The sequence below is a fragment of the Dendrobates tinctorius genome, unplaced genomic scaffold, assembly GCF_039654945.1.
Source record: "Dendrobates tinctorius isolate UK_male_01 unplaced genomic scaffold, ASM3965494v1 ptg000051l, whole genome shotgun sequence".
Classification (NCBI taxonomy): domain Eukaryota; kingdom Metazoa; phylum Chordata; class Amphibia; order Anura; family Dendrobatidae; genus Dendrobates; species Dendrobates tinctorius.
Genome location: NW_027361719.1, coordinates 27,842,965 through 27,858,025, shown reverse-complemented (window position 1 = coordinate 27,858,025; position 15,061 = coordinate 27,842,965). Strand labels below are relative to the sequence as shown.

At 42.3% G+C, this 15,061-nt stretch overlaps 1 protein-coding gene across 2 annotated transcripts in view; it reads right to left on the bottom strand.

Annotated features, from left to right (window-relative positions):
* MIP (major intrinsic protein of lens fiber) overlaps positions 1–14,024 on the bottom strand; it is a 42,353-nt gene extending 28,329 nt beyond the window's left edge. For both annotated transcript variants that reach the window (XM_073576918.1, XM_073576919.1), the window contains exons 1-3: positions 13,539–14,024; positions 12,796–13,143; positions 1,840–2,004 (exon numbers count right to left, since the gene is read on the bottom strand). In XM_073576918.1, coding sequence (XP_073433019.1) covers positions 1,840–2,004; positions 12,796–13,143; positions 13,539–13,553 — 528 coding nt within the window. In that variant the 5' untranslated portion in view covers positions 13,554–14,024. The remainder of the gene's footprint in view (positions 1–1,839; positions 2,005–12,795; positions 13,144–13,538) is intronic.
* Between the last annotated feature and the right edge of the window lie 1,037 nt (positions 14,025–15,061).

Below are 15,061 nucleotides of genomic sequence, written 5' to 3'. Positions count from 1 at the left end.
AGAGACAAAAACATTAGGGGATTTTGAATTGAAGTACATTGGAAAAGTGGTAAAATTATTAAATTAAATAGACATTTAATATAAAATTCACCTTGGGTTTTGGACAACCCCTTTAACCACAAAAAATGGATGTCCTGTTACATCCCATTTTTAGTAAATTTCCCACGACAGTCGATATGGATGAAAAAACCCTGTCAGAAACCAATGTATTTTTGGCATATAATTCAGCTGCATTTCCCTTTACCACTGATATAAAAAGTGATTCAGGTAGGTTGTGCAAAGTTTCAGGTGCTACTTACAAATTACTATTAAGATGGACATTATTAAAGTGACCGACCAAAGGACAGCAACTATTTCTCCTAGAAAGCAGACTTTTGTCACATTTTCAGTCTATTAGGAACTTTCTTGTATCTATTTAGCAGTGGTGTATCCCTAATAGCGCCAGACCACGCTGCTGCTATGAGGCTCGTGGGTTGGGGTAGCCCAGTGCTGAACTGTACTGCCACATTGTTAGAATTTTGATTTCAACTCTATCTGCATCCTTAAGATACAGGTACAGTTGAATTGATTGGTAAAGCAGAGCATCATCAGCCTTTGAGTCTTGGTGAAGCAGGCATGATGGCATCAGAAGACTGCACAGAGCCACACACACAACAGACTGGAGCAGCACATTGGGGAAATACGACTAGGTGAGTAGTTTTTTGTTATTATTTTGTCAATTTAGAACTGTGTTGGGAGGCACTGTAGAGCCACATAATGTGTGTGTGGGAACTGTGGGGGCATTCTAATGTTTAAAGGTCACTGTGGAGCACATACTGTGTTGGGGGCACAGTGAGGCCTCATTATTTATGTGGGTCATCATATTGTGTGTATGAGGCTTATTGTTGGAGCATCATTTTGTGTTGGGAAGCATAGTGGAGGCATCATAATAAGTGGCATTATACTGTGTTGGGGACACTGGTTTCATCACACTGATTTGGAGGCATACTGAGGTCGAGGGACTATTCGGGATCTATATGTTTTGGAACACTATGGAGGCATCATCTAAACTTAGGAGGCATTGTGTGGTCATCTTTCTGTATGGAGCACTGTGAGGGCATCATGCTGTGTGTAAAGGAATGTACTGTTGGTGAATTCATTTTGTGGGCATCATACTGTATGTGGGGGGGTGCATTTCTGGGGCATCATACTCTATAGTGACCATGAATGGGGTGCAATTACTGTGTAAATGCCACAATACATATCCTCTCAGTCTTGAAAAATTGGGAAGTTCACAATTGTGTGACTGCGCCTATGTATCATGATCATGTCTGACTAATTTTTTTTTTTGAGAAGGCCATTTTGGGCTTTTGTTATGGGACGTCAAGATTTTTATATACATTGCCGCTCCCGTTAAGACTGATCTTCGGTAAGGATGTTAAGGGTAGCTTATTATACGCATAATGATGTTATGCCATAATGTCTCTGCACCAAATGGCACAATAATAATAATTTATTTCTATAGCGCCGACATTTTCCGCAGGACTTTACATTAGACATACAGTCATCTCTCACTGGAGGCGAGAGTCTCTCAGGAGTGAGGAAAGCAGAACACTCCACAATGCAGACTGTCACAGGTTACTGATTAGTAACACGCAAGGTTTGCCTTCACATGGCGGTTATTGTAAATGATGGGTCTTGTTAAACTACCATCACAGACACACCATTCCTCTACAGTAAACATGGGCTATTGATATTCTACCCTTGCGACATAGCTTTTATGTGTAGATTTAGTGTTTGGCAGCTTTTTATTTGAATGTGTTATTTTGTATAGCAAGAGATGCCAGTTATACATCTTACCGCTGCTAACCCTCCTGCTGTTAGCGAAAAACCAATGGCAAGGCTTCCTGGCTCTGTAATATCTCTACGCCGTCGATCGTCCACAGCAAAAATTGTAAAAGCCAACTGGAAGGTAGATATAATTTCCATCCCGAGTGCTTGTCCTGCATTTCCCTCGCTACTCACCTGCAAACAGAGGACAGATAAAGGGCAACATTTTTGACATACAGTGGGGAAAATAAGTAGTTGATACACTGCCGATTTTGCAAGTTTTCCCACCTACAAATAATGGAGAGATCTGTAATTTTTATCGCAGGTACACTTCAACTGTGAGAGACAGAATCTAAAAATAAAAACCATAAAATCATATTGTATGATTATGATTTAATTAAATTGCATTTTATTACATAAAAAAAAGTATTTGATCACTTACTAACTAGCAAGAATTTTGGCTCTCACAAACCTGTTAGTTTTTCTTTAAGAAGTCCTTCTACTCTGCACTCATTACTTGTATTAATTGCACCTGTTTAAACTTGTTACCTGTATAAAAGACATCTGTCTACACAATCAATCACACTCCAATCTCTCCACCATAACCAATACCATAGACCTGTCTAAGGACACCAGGAACAAAATTGCAGACCTGCACAAGGCTGGGATGGGCTACAGGACAATAGGCAAGCAGCTTGGTGAGAAAGCAACAACTGTTGGCACAATTATTAGAAAATGGAAGAAACACAAGTTGACTGTTAATCTTCCTCATCTGGGACGCCATGCAAGATCTCGCCTCATCAGGTAAGGATGATTCTGAGAAAGGTCAGGAATCAGCCCAGAACTACATGGTAAGACCTGGCCAATGACTTGAAAAGAGCTGCGAACACAGTTTCAGTGCATCCAGTACCGCCTGGACCTTCTGCATGTGACTTCCCTAATCCGGGCTAAAGATTATTATTATTATTATTATTTATTGTTATAGCGCCATTTATTCCATGGCGCTTTACATGTGAGGGGGGTATACATAAAAACAAGTACAATAATCTTAAACAATACAAGTCATAACTGGTACAGGAGGAGAGAGGACCCTGCCCGCGAGGGCTCACAATCTTCAAGGGATGGGTGATAATACAGTAGGCGAGGGTAGAGCTGGTCGTGCAGCGGTTTGGTCGATCGGTGGTTACAGATCACAATGTTATCCAGATAAGTGGCGTCGTAATATTTGTGAGAGGCTAGGATCCAGTCCTTGGTCTGGAAGGCAGCTGGGGCTTCCTGCAGACTGAACGGTATCCTGGTGTATTGAAAGCACTCATCAGGATTAGAGAAGGCCGTCTTCTCCTTTGCACTTGAGGACAGGAGAATTTGCCACTACTGTTTTGTTAGGTCCAGGGTGTTGATATAGCTGGCTGACCGTAGCCTCTCAATGAGTTCATCGGCCCGGGGCATCGGATATGAGTCTAAGGCCGGGATCACACTACCGTGTGTGATGAACGAAACTGACCGAGTCTCTCACATCAACACCTGATGCTGCCACCGGCACTCAGGACCGGAGGTACGGCTGCACAGAAATACATTTCTCACATCACACACGGTAGTGTGATCCCAGCCTAACTTGGACACCTCATTTAGCTTTCTGTAGTCGTTACAGAAACGCCATTCCGTCCGGTTTTGTCAAAAAGACAATGGGGCTGGACCAGCCACTTTTTAACTCCCAGGCACAACATTATCCTCACCTCCTTGGAAATCCGATATGGTCTTTGGTTCACCCTAGCGGTTTGATCAGGATTTCAGGCTCCATGACCTGCATACAAACTGGCAATTTTGCTTCTGGGTCGGTGACAACCTCTCTGCCACTGTAACATCCTCGACCCTGGCTTCAGGGTTGGTCCTGAGGCACGTAGCTTCCACCAGTTCCCTATCTCGCCATGTTTTGAGCAGGTTAACATGGTACACCTGCCACGGTTTTCTTCTCCTTGGTTGGTGGACCTTGTAGTTGAAGTCTCTAAACTTTTCAACCACCTCATATGGCCCTTTCCACTCGGCCAGGAACTTACTTTCCACCGTGGGAATCAAGACCAACATCCGGTCTCCAGGACTAAACTGTCTTAGTCTCGCTTCATGATTGTAGACCCTTGCCTGAGTCTCTTGTGCTTAAAGGAGTCACTGCTTCACAATCGGCATCACCTTTGTGATCCGATCCTGCATCTGGGCCACATGCTCGATGATGCTCCGGTGGGGAGTATCCTCTGCTTCCCAGGTCTCCTTTGTAACATCCAGAAGTCCATGGGGGTGCATTCCATATAGCAGCTCGAACTGTGAGAACCCCGTAGAGGCCTGTGGGACTTCCCTGATAGAGAACAACAGGTAGTAGGCAATCCCAGCCTCTGCCAGTCTTCTCCACGACCTTCTTAAGCATGGACTTCAAGGTCTTGTTGAACCTCTTTACCAGATGGTATACCGACGTCCGGAGTTGTGTAATCTGGAGAGCCTTACACAATTCCCTCATCACTTTGGACATAAATGGAGTTTCTTGGTCCATAAGGATCTCCTTTGGCAGGCCCATCTGGGAGAAAATATGGACTAACTCTTGGGCTATGCTCCTGGCGGAGGAGCTTCTCAGGGGTACCACCTCCCAGGTATCGTGTCGCGTAGTCCACTACTAGGATGTATTGGTGCCCCCTGGTGGATTTAACTATGGGGCCTACAAGGTTCATGGCAATCCAGTCAAATGGGACCTCTATAATGAGCAACCGCACTAGGGAACTTCGGAAATGAGATACGGGAGCAGTTAGCTGACAAGTAGGGAAGGACTGGCAGTAGTTAACAATCTATCTGTGACACCAAGGCCAGTAGAACCTCTGAAGGACCTGTTCTTGAGTTTTGTCTAATCCCACTTGCTCATCCAAGACATGAGAATGAACCAGGTCGAGTACCCTACGCCTCTAGGGACCCAATACAAACAACTGCTCTCCACTTCTCTCAGTTTAATGACCCAATATAGCAGCTCCTCATTTAAAGCAAAATGTGGAAACCTGGTGTCAGCCCATGGCTCTTGAGCGACCCCATTTATGACAGTCACATTGTCAAATGCCCCTTTTAGAGTAAGATGCCGAATTTGAGCAGTCCCCAAATTTCCCCCAAAAACCTCCAGTTCAGGAATTTCGACCTCACTGGTCACAGTCTCGCCCTTGTCAACAGCCAGGACACACTCTTATCCACCTATGACTGCGATGGGGTTTCATAATTCTTGAACTGGCTCCTGTCTGAGTCACTTGGTATCCCCGCCTCCCGCCATAAGTCCCAAAATAGGCTAAAGTCCCACCCTATTATCACCAAAAGAGAAAAGAAAAATTTCAGATCACCCATTCAGAGGATCCTTGTATTCTTGTATATTTCAGAGCAGTCTTCTGGAAAGCCAGATGGTAGGCATGGGCACAACAGCGTGATTAATCCTTGTAAAACTCTCTTCTGTGCAATCCTCGGTAGGAAAACTAGTTATGCTGCAGATCCTGGAGTTGTCCTCTCAGTGTAGAGATGGGTCTCTTGGCTGCTTGTTCCGTATTAGACTGTAACCCAGCATAGCTTAGTAGGGATTACCTTATTCCAGAGACGTGTAAGGAAATGCTCCATGCAACTACATCCTTAGCGTCCCCCATGAATACAGCGGATACCAACGTGTTTTCCGAGGATCAACTGGGGAGTGAGTGTGGCCCTTACCAGGGTCACCAAACTCCCCGAGTCCAAGAGTCGTTACACCAGTACCGCATTTATTGTTACGAGACATTCCTGCGGACTCTCACTGGGCTGATAGTCCACACTGCAGTAGGGGTAAGCATAGTACGAGAAGCGCCTCCCCATGCTACAGTCCATCTGTTCGCTGTGATGGTCAACGTGTGACTGGACACACCGCCTCCAGCAGGGCGAATTTGTATGGCACACGTGACCCTGGATACACCGCCTCCAGTAGGGTGAATTTAAATAACGTGCAGCCGGATACACTGCCTCTAGCAGGCGAATTTCAGAATTACACGTGTAACTGGATACACTGCCTCCAGCAAGGCGAATTTAAATAATAAGGGGAAACACCAGGGAAACTGATACAATGGAGGGCCCTGCGATAGGGAACGGGGACGTGGAGACCTCCTGCACTCCCCTGAGCCAGTCTCTACACTCCTAACAGTCCCTATACAGGCTCCGCACCTGTCGCCGAGCTGGAACCTAAGAACCCTAGCTCGCCCTGCACCTAGCCCTTTCTAATGAAATGGACGGTGCAGAAAATAATCCCACCACTGCACTAAAACACACAAAAGGAAAGTTACAAAACAGGGGTAACACCACTTAGTTTTGCTCTGTTGCTATTGCTCCCAGCAACAGAGTCCACCACCAGAATGCAGCTTTCCTCCAGAATCGCTGCTACTTCACCAAGCTTTGTCAGAGCTGCAAGGAACTCTCTCTAGCTCCTTCCACACCAAGGACGGTTGGAAATAACCACTATCACCCACAGTGATTGCAACCACCTGAAACTTTTTTATAGCTAAGAGCCAGCAATCACACCTGCTTCATAATCACGTGCACTAAACTAAAGTAACCAGAGTGCAATGACCCTAACGGCCACCGGTGGCAAAACTAGAACTGAAACCACCACAGTGCAATGACCCTAATGGCCACCGGGAGCAAAACTATCTTTAAGCACACAGCTTAAGGAAAAAAAAAGGTTACTAGTGCTTTTATCTGTCATAATCCAGCCTGGATCATGACATTCGCAGGACATAGGACACAGGTGGCTATATGACCAGGACCGTGACATTTCTAGCAGAGCAAGTCTTTATCCGCAGCCTTTGGCAACTGCTCAGCGACCCCTTGTGACTGCAGACTCCCCACATTGGTGGCTCTACTACCCCCTTTTGGGATTTGAGCTCCCTCTGTATGAGGATACAACAACACCTGACTTCCTTAGGGACCTTTCGACCACATGGTACCTTTCTACTAAGCCAACCAGGTCATCCATATTTCGGAGATCCCTCTGGGCAACCCAGGTGTGAACCGTCCTGGGAAGGGAGTGGATAAATCTGTCCATTACGACCCACTCTACCATCTTGGTTGGGTGGAGGACTCTGGCTAATACCACTTCGGTACCAGATGCAGCAGCAAATAAAACATTTGGGAGCAAGTAGGTTTATCACTGCGAAGTGGTGGACCCTTTGAGCTCAGACAGACATAGTGACTTCTGAGCGTGCCAGTATCTCAGTTTTTGGTTTGGCATATTTCTGGGTATCTTGTAAGGCCAGGTCATAATTAGCCTTCTCTCCAGTCCCACTGAACACTCAATGCCTCTGGAGGCCGAGTATTTAAGCCACAGACCACATCCTGGGGTGGAGATAAAGTGGACAACCTCCCACCCGCTCTATGGTTGTCCACAAAAACCCAGGCCTTAAAAAGCTAATTAACTCCCCTAAAAACATAGTGTGCTGGAGTAAACTGGATTTCAAATCACTGACGTTAATGGCCTCAGTGAAACGTATCTCCCCTTCAGCACTTTTCCAGTGACTTTGTCACAAAGCATTGAACATGTCTCGTGGCTGGGTCTTCCAGCATGACAATGACCTGAAGCACACAGCCAGGGTAGCATCATACCAGAAGAGTGGATTGACCCTTCATATCGAGTAATATCTGGCCACTGAGCCGCATCTGAATCTGAACAACAATTACCTAAGTACTCTTTGCTCTTTATTTTTACTCCTGATGAACCTTGGAAGAGGGGAAACGCGTTGAGTTGCTGTGTAGCTTTGAGTGTCAAAGGTGTTTTATGAACAGGGGGTTGTTCATGTGGCATATTGTGTGTGGTGTCATTTAGAAGGGTGAAATCTTTATATATACCTGAACAGTGGGGAGCTATTTTATGTCTGACTGTACTTCATCAATGTGATAATCTTTAGGTGCAACATCACAGGCCATTGGTTGGTTTCATATCTATTAAGACATGATAATTTGTATTGGCTTTTTCCATGATGATTATTGATGATCTTTGCATACATCCATTCATGTTATATGTGTACTGTTAGGACTCTTTTTTGAAAATACTCTATTCTCTACATCTCTTTGAACTATCTTACATCAGTTTATTATTCTCTAAATTGAGTCAGCTTTATCTGATATGTGTCTTGTTAGGACTTTTATCTGAAATCACCCTATATCTCCTAGAATCATCTAACATCAGCTAATTTTCCACTGCATTAAGCTAGTTTTATCTGATACCAAGTGTTCAAGATCTTGTCGTTGCATCAAGCATTATAACATTGATTGTGCTAGATAAAAAAAGGCTGTAGCATAATCTTTTATAGTAACAGGGACACCAGTTTTTTGGTCCCAGGGTGTTTATTCCTGTTTCTAGCCAGATAACCAGAGTGTATGAGTATGCTGCCAATCAAATAGAAATTTATCTGCTATCACATAGGTGTAGAGAAGGAGTTTCTCACTATCTCAAGAAGACATTCAGACACTTTATATATTTTACATTCTCTGTGTGCCACCAACTATATATCTTGTCACTTCCCTGACACAACTAGGGCCGTATAGAGTTAGCAGGGTAAGCCGACGTCGAACTGGGGCGCCATTGCGCAGGTTTTAGGGTGCCAAGCTCCTCTGGTAGGTAAGGAGATTCAGTTCAGGACAGGGCTAGGCACCTCCCTGTGGTGTGAACATTTAATTCTTGTCTGGTGATGGTGTTTTTTTCTACGTTCTGAGGATTGATATTTTTAATTACGGTATGTTGTAATAAATGTTATATTTTAATCTAAATAGTAAGAATTTACGGTGAGTCAATTGATTCCATTCTTACCCCATTGATTCCATTCTTTTTTGAAACTGTGAATACAGCATGACAATGACCTGATGCACACAGCCAGGGCAACTAAGGAGTGGTCTCAGTAAAAAACATTTCAAGGTCCTGGAATGTCCTAGCCAGTCTCTAGACCTGAACCCAATAGAAAATCTTTGGAGGAAGCTGAAACTCAATTTTGCCCAGTGACAGCCCCGAAATCTGTAAAATCTGGAGAAGATCTGTATGGAGGAGTAGGGACAAAATCCCTGCTACAGTGTGTGCAAACTTGGTTAAGAACTACAGGAAAAATCATACAATGTGATTTTTTTTTTTAAAGATTCTGTCTCACAGGTGCAGTGTACGCATGATAACAATCAGTGGCGTAACTACAAAGTTATGGGCCCCGGTGTGAACTTTCAAATGGGGGCCACCCCATGCCAAAATATTTTCCACCCAAATTCAATTAGAATCTCCATTATTTATCAGTGATATGTTGGGGAGGGGAGGTGACAACCTATATGACCTCCATTATTCTTTTATTTCTACAACTGCAGTACCAGCTCATACAAGCGCGGCTCCGCTCTATACATCTCGTACACGCACATCTCCGCTTCGTACACCTCGTACACGCACGGCTCTGCAACGTCCATACTGTAAACCCTTCCTGACCCCACACATAAACTTACCCTCATCCAGCACCATGACAAACAGCACAGCAGAGTCCTGCATACACTGAGGCCCCTGATCACGTGACTCCTGACTCCTCCCCTCCTGTGACCTCATCACAGGTCCTGTGTGCACAGAACAGCCATCGTGCCTTCCACCTTCTAAGCCTGCCTCAAGGACTTAGCGCGCTCCTGAATGCGCGCCTTCGCTGCCCTGATGAACCAATCAGCGTCAGGCCAATTGCAGCCTGGCAGCCATTCAAAGCACAGAGCTGCACAGCCAGTGAGCGGCTGCAGCTCCCAGAGACTGCTACTCCCCTGACACTCCCACTACACAACTCACCTTCGAAGTGCAAACTTGCAAGGGTGCCCCTAAACAATCCGGGCCCCGTCGCAGCTGCGACAGCAGTTGTTACGCCCCTGAAAACAATTACAGACCTCTCCATTCTTTGTAGGTGGGAAAACTTGCAAAATTGGCAGTATATCAAATACTTATTTTCCCCACTGTAAGACTGTGGGTATACACCTTTTTCTTTTTAAATTTGCATTTTATTTTCTTACCTCTCATTGTTCTAGTTATTACTTTGTCAGACATATCGCAAAGCTTTTATTGTGTTTTGATCGCAAACTATTAGGCACAAGTGAAGAAAATGTCAGTAAACACCTTGTACACAGCCAGAAAAAAAAATATGGTGCAAACTTAGTATAGTAACCCAAGGATAACCTCAACTGCCATATCCCAGTGTCTCTGACTGCTGTGAGAGATGTAAGAACAGAATATATAACAAAGAAGTAATATTTTTATTCTAAGTGAGTATGAAACTTTCTATAGTTATTTCCTTATTTATAAATTATTAATTTAAATAAGGATGTACTCCAACAGATCATAAACCACCTTCCTTCATCTCACAAAAAAGCTTCTATGCATACCTAGTAAATAAGCACATGTTACACTATTAAAGGCAGCCTGTCAACAGAATTAGACATCCATAAACTACCATATTTATATGTGCATGTACACTACCATTCAAAAGTTTGGGGTCACCCAGACAATTTTGTGTTTTCTATGAAAATTCATATTTTTATTAATCAAATGAGGTGCCAAATGAATTTAAAATCTAGTCCAGACATTGACAAGGTTTGAAAAAAAAAGATTTTTATTTGAAATAATAATTTTCTCCTTCAAACTTTGCTTTCGTCAAAGAATGCTCCCTTTGCAGCAATTACAGCATTGCAGACCTTTGACATTCTAGCAGTTAATTTGCTGAGGTAATCTGGAGACATGTCACCCCATGCTTCCAGAAGCCCCTCTCACAAGTTGGTTTGGCTTGATGTGCACTTTTTGCGTATCATACAGTCAAGCTGCTCCCACAATAGCTCAATGGGGTTGAGATCTGGTGACTGCGCTGCTGGCCACTCCATTACAGATAGAATACCAGCTGCCTGCTTCTTCCCTAAATAGTTCTTGCATAATTTGGAGGTGTGCTTTGGGTCATTGTCCTGTTGTAGGATGAAATTGGCTCCAATCAAATGCTGTCCACAGGGTATGGCATGGCGTTATAAAATGGAGTGATAGCCTTCCTAATTCAAAATTCCTTTTACCTTGTACAAATCTCTCACTTTACCAGCATCAAAGCAACCCCAGACCATCAAAATACCTCCACCATGCTTGACAGATGGCATCAGGCACTCTTCCAGCATCATTTCAGTAGTTCTGCGTCTCACAAATGATCTTCTGTGTGATCCAAACACCTCAAACTTGGATTCATCTGTCCATAACACTTTTTACCAATTTTCCTCTGTCCAATCTCTGTGCTCTCTTGCCCATATTAATATTTTCCTTTTATTAGCCAGTCTCAGATATGGGTTTTTCTTTGCCATTCTGCCCTGAAGTCCAGCATTCCGGAACCGCATCTTCACTGTAAACGTTGACACTGGCATTTTGCATGTACTATTTAATGAAGCTGCCAAGTGAGGATCTGTGCAGCGGGGCCTCCCACTTCTCTATCTACTCTGGTTAGAACCTGTTTGTGCTCTCCTCTGGAGGGAGAAGTACACACCGTTGTAGGAAATCTTCAGTTTCTTGGCAATTTCTCACATGGAATAGCCTTCATTTCTAAGAACAAGAGTAGACTGTCGAGTTTCAAATGAAAGTTCTTTTTTTCTGGCCATTTTGAGAGTTTAATGGAACCAACAAATGTAATGCTCCAGATTCTCAACTAGCTCAAAGGAAGGTCAGGTTTATAGCTTCTCTAATCAGTCCAACTGTTTTCAGCTGTGCTAACATACTTGCACAAGGGTTTTCAAGGGTATTGTAACAATCCATTAGCCTTCTTACACAGTTAGAAAACACAAAGTACCATAAGAACACTGGAGTGATGGTTGTTGGAAATGGGCCTCTATACACCAATGAAGATATTGTATTACAAACCAGACGTTTGCACCTAGAATAGTCATTTACCACATTAACAACGTATAGAGTGTATTTCTGAATCATTTACTGTTAGCTTCATTGGAAAAAACTGTGCTTTTCTTCTTTCAAAAATAAGGAAATTTCTAAGTGGCCTTAAACTTTTGAACGGTAGTGTAGCTCTTTCACGGACAAGTCCAGTTATATCTTTACATGGTCAGTCTGTTCCTCCATTACTGAGAAGTCAGTAAAGTTGAGCTGATATGAAAATGTAGCTGAAGATCTGATGCCTTTGTCACTCCATCTCTATTCTCCTCCCTCCTTTTGCTTAACTCACAGCCTCTTTGCTGTGTGACTTTAGCCAAATGAGTTGTCATTGAAGTAGGAGGGGCAGCGCTGATCGTGGAGTAGAGCTGGAGTGACAGACTTCAGATTTACCATAGCAATTTGCATATCAATTCAAATGTTGATTTGTCAGGCACAGATTGGCCATGTAAAGGTGGACTTGTCTGTGAAAGAGCTACCAGTGCACATAAATGGTTTAGGGTGTAGAATCCTGCTGACAGTCTCTCCATATGTCAGGTAAAGTTGTTCTTTTTGTTTCACATTTTCTTCTCTTCTCTGGATTGATGGATAAATAGGCATATAAATAGAATGCATCTCTCATCTTTTAGTTAAAAATATAGTTTCCATTTGCATTTTTAATATATGCCCACTACTCAGCATATGGCTTATGCAGTAGATTCTGAATCATCTGTGGGACAATGAAAGGAAAACAATACAGGATTTTTACTGATTGGCGTTTATCAGACTTTGATGGTGAAGGTCATATGATGGATCCAACAGTACACTATGGCTTCCATTAAAAGTCAGACCATGTAGGGAAAAGGACACCAAAGTGTCAGACTGCAAACTCACTAACAGAACTACTTTTCCATGTAGTTATACTCAAGGTAAATGTAGGAATATGCATTCAGACTACAATTTTTTCAAGTGCATTTTTTAATCTCTTGAAATAAATCTCTTGATTGATAAAATAAGACCATATACAGTAATGTATAATTAAGTGTATTTGCTAATAAACTTACCCTTGTGACAAGTTGGTTGTAGACAGATGTAGGTATAGACAAATAAAAAATGGCTGATGAACATATTCCACCTAGACACTGAGCTACGGCAAAGGCCAGACCATGAAGAATATCCAATTTCCGTGCAAATACCAAGGCAGAAGTGATAGCTGGGTTTAATTGGGCACCACTTATTTCACCAAAACTCTGTACGAGACTAACAACTGACAGACCTGCAGCTAGTGGTGGAGCCATAGATTGTGACGTTCCAATTCCCAAGCAAGATGATCCTAGCACCACTGTTAACAGCATGAACGTTCCAAAAAATTCTGCTAAAACAGAGCGCCAAAAACGATGCTGTCTCAGTTTCTGCAAAATCAAAGGTAAGTGCTAAATTCATTTAGATTCCTTTCATTTACATGGCAAACAACACACAGCAGAAATCACAGTGGTAGTACATGGCTTCTTAGAAGTCACTTTATGTAATCTTTTGTGTAATGAATAAATATTGTGTTATTATATTCTAAATATGTAAATGTTCTACAATTACTTACTATTCATAATAAAATACATATCCTGTGGTGTAGCTCCAATCTGTATTAATGATGTTAAAATTGACAATAAGTTCAGGAACATGGATCAAAAGGTGCAAAATAATCAACAAAGTAAAAGCATTATCAGGAATTCCCAGAACAGTCGGCTAGAAGGTTTTTTAAAGCCATGTTAAGTTATACCCATGAAGACAGTTTAAGCATGTTACCTACCTCTTTGATAACCATCCTTGCTCAATGCTAATGGAAATGTGTATGAATATATAACCTGAAGCTTTTATTTGATATCATCCACTCCTACAGATTGCCCTCCTCTGTGAACATAACGCCTCCTAAAGACTCTTCATATTATGTGTAGCTTCCTTTTTCCTTTCATCTTCCCCTATTTTTATTGAGTCCAAGTAAATATAATAAAAGTATCAAAACTAATTTATAGTAAATAAAATTGTTGTAAACAGGATGTATTGTACTACGTTCTATTGATTTTGCAAACTCACAAGTTATCTTTGCATCATAAATTGTGCTTGGCTGGAAATCATTATATGAAGCCATAGTTTCTATGGTGATCAAACCACTTTGTGAATAGCAAGGTGAGCAGTGCAGCTGTTTAGACGAGGTCCCTCTTGTTCCCTTGGTGACTATTGTGCTGTTTATGATGAACCTCTTTTATCTATTCTGAAATAAATGTGGGGCAAACGTGCAATAACATCAAAGATATGTTAAAACTGGTAACAACTGTTCAGAAAAATAAGGTGATACCACTATTCTATGAAAAAAAAAAATCACAAACTAATTAAAAAACAAGCAAAAAAATAGTCAAGATCTAAGGCTAAAGTTACATATTTATGTTGTTTCACTTGTTTTGCATTTGACAGATGGATGTAAGGTGATATCCATTTCCTATCCCTTTAATACAGGGATACACAACCTTTTTTGGTCTAAGGGCCACATTGCCAGATTTTTCCATCACCAGTCGGCGCAATAAAACTTGGATATTAGGGGTGTAACCTGAGGGCATATTGAAAGTGATGAGAGAACTCGTGGAAGTTGGAGTTCGTCCGAACTTGAGTTAAAAGTTCAGTTTGAGTCCGAACTTGACCCCGAACCCAATTGAAGTTAATTGGGACCCGAACTTTGTTTCTGTAAAATGGGCTTAGTAAGGGCTATGGGGATGCAAAAGGAAGCAACCTGGGGGTAAGAGCATGACAATTGCCCTGCAAACAAATGTGGATAGAAAAATGACTTAAAACCCTTAAAATAATCAGTAAACATTGAGTTTATTAGTTTACCCAATAGGCTGGATAGAATCAATAGAATGGTGTGATGCTAGAAAACATACAGACGAAAATCAATGTAAGTCAGTGTAGACTATTCTTATCAATATCGACTACACTTATCAATGTCAAGTGTTAGTTTCCATCCATTCATTAAAACACACCAAGTGTTCAATCACTGTAGTAAGAAATGCAGATAACTGTGAGCTGGTGTTATCATTCTGGAAAGGGGCCGATATCCATAATGGTTCCCAGCCTATTAATAACAGCTCACAGCTGTCTGCGTAGCCTTTACTAGTTAATAAAGAAGGGGACCTAAAAAATGATGTGGTGTCCCCCCTATTTTTACTAACCAGCTGAGGGAAAGCAGACAGCTGGGGGCTGGTGTTGTTATTCTGGGAAGAAGCCAATATCCATAAAGGTTCCAAGCCTATTAATATTAGCTCACAGCTGTCTGTTTAG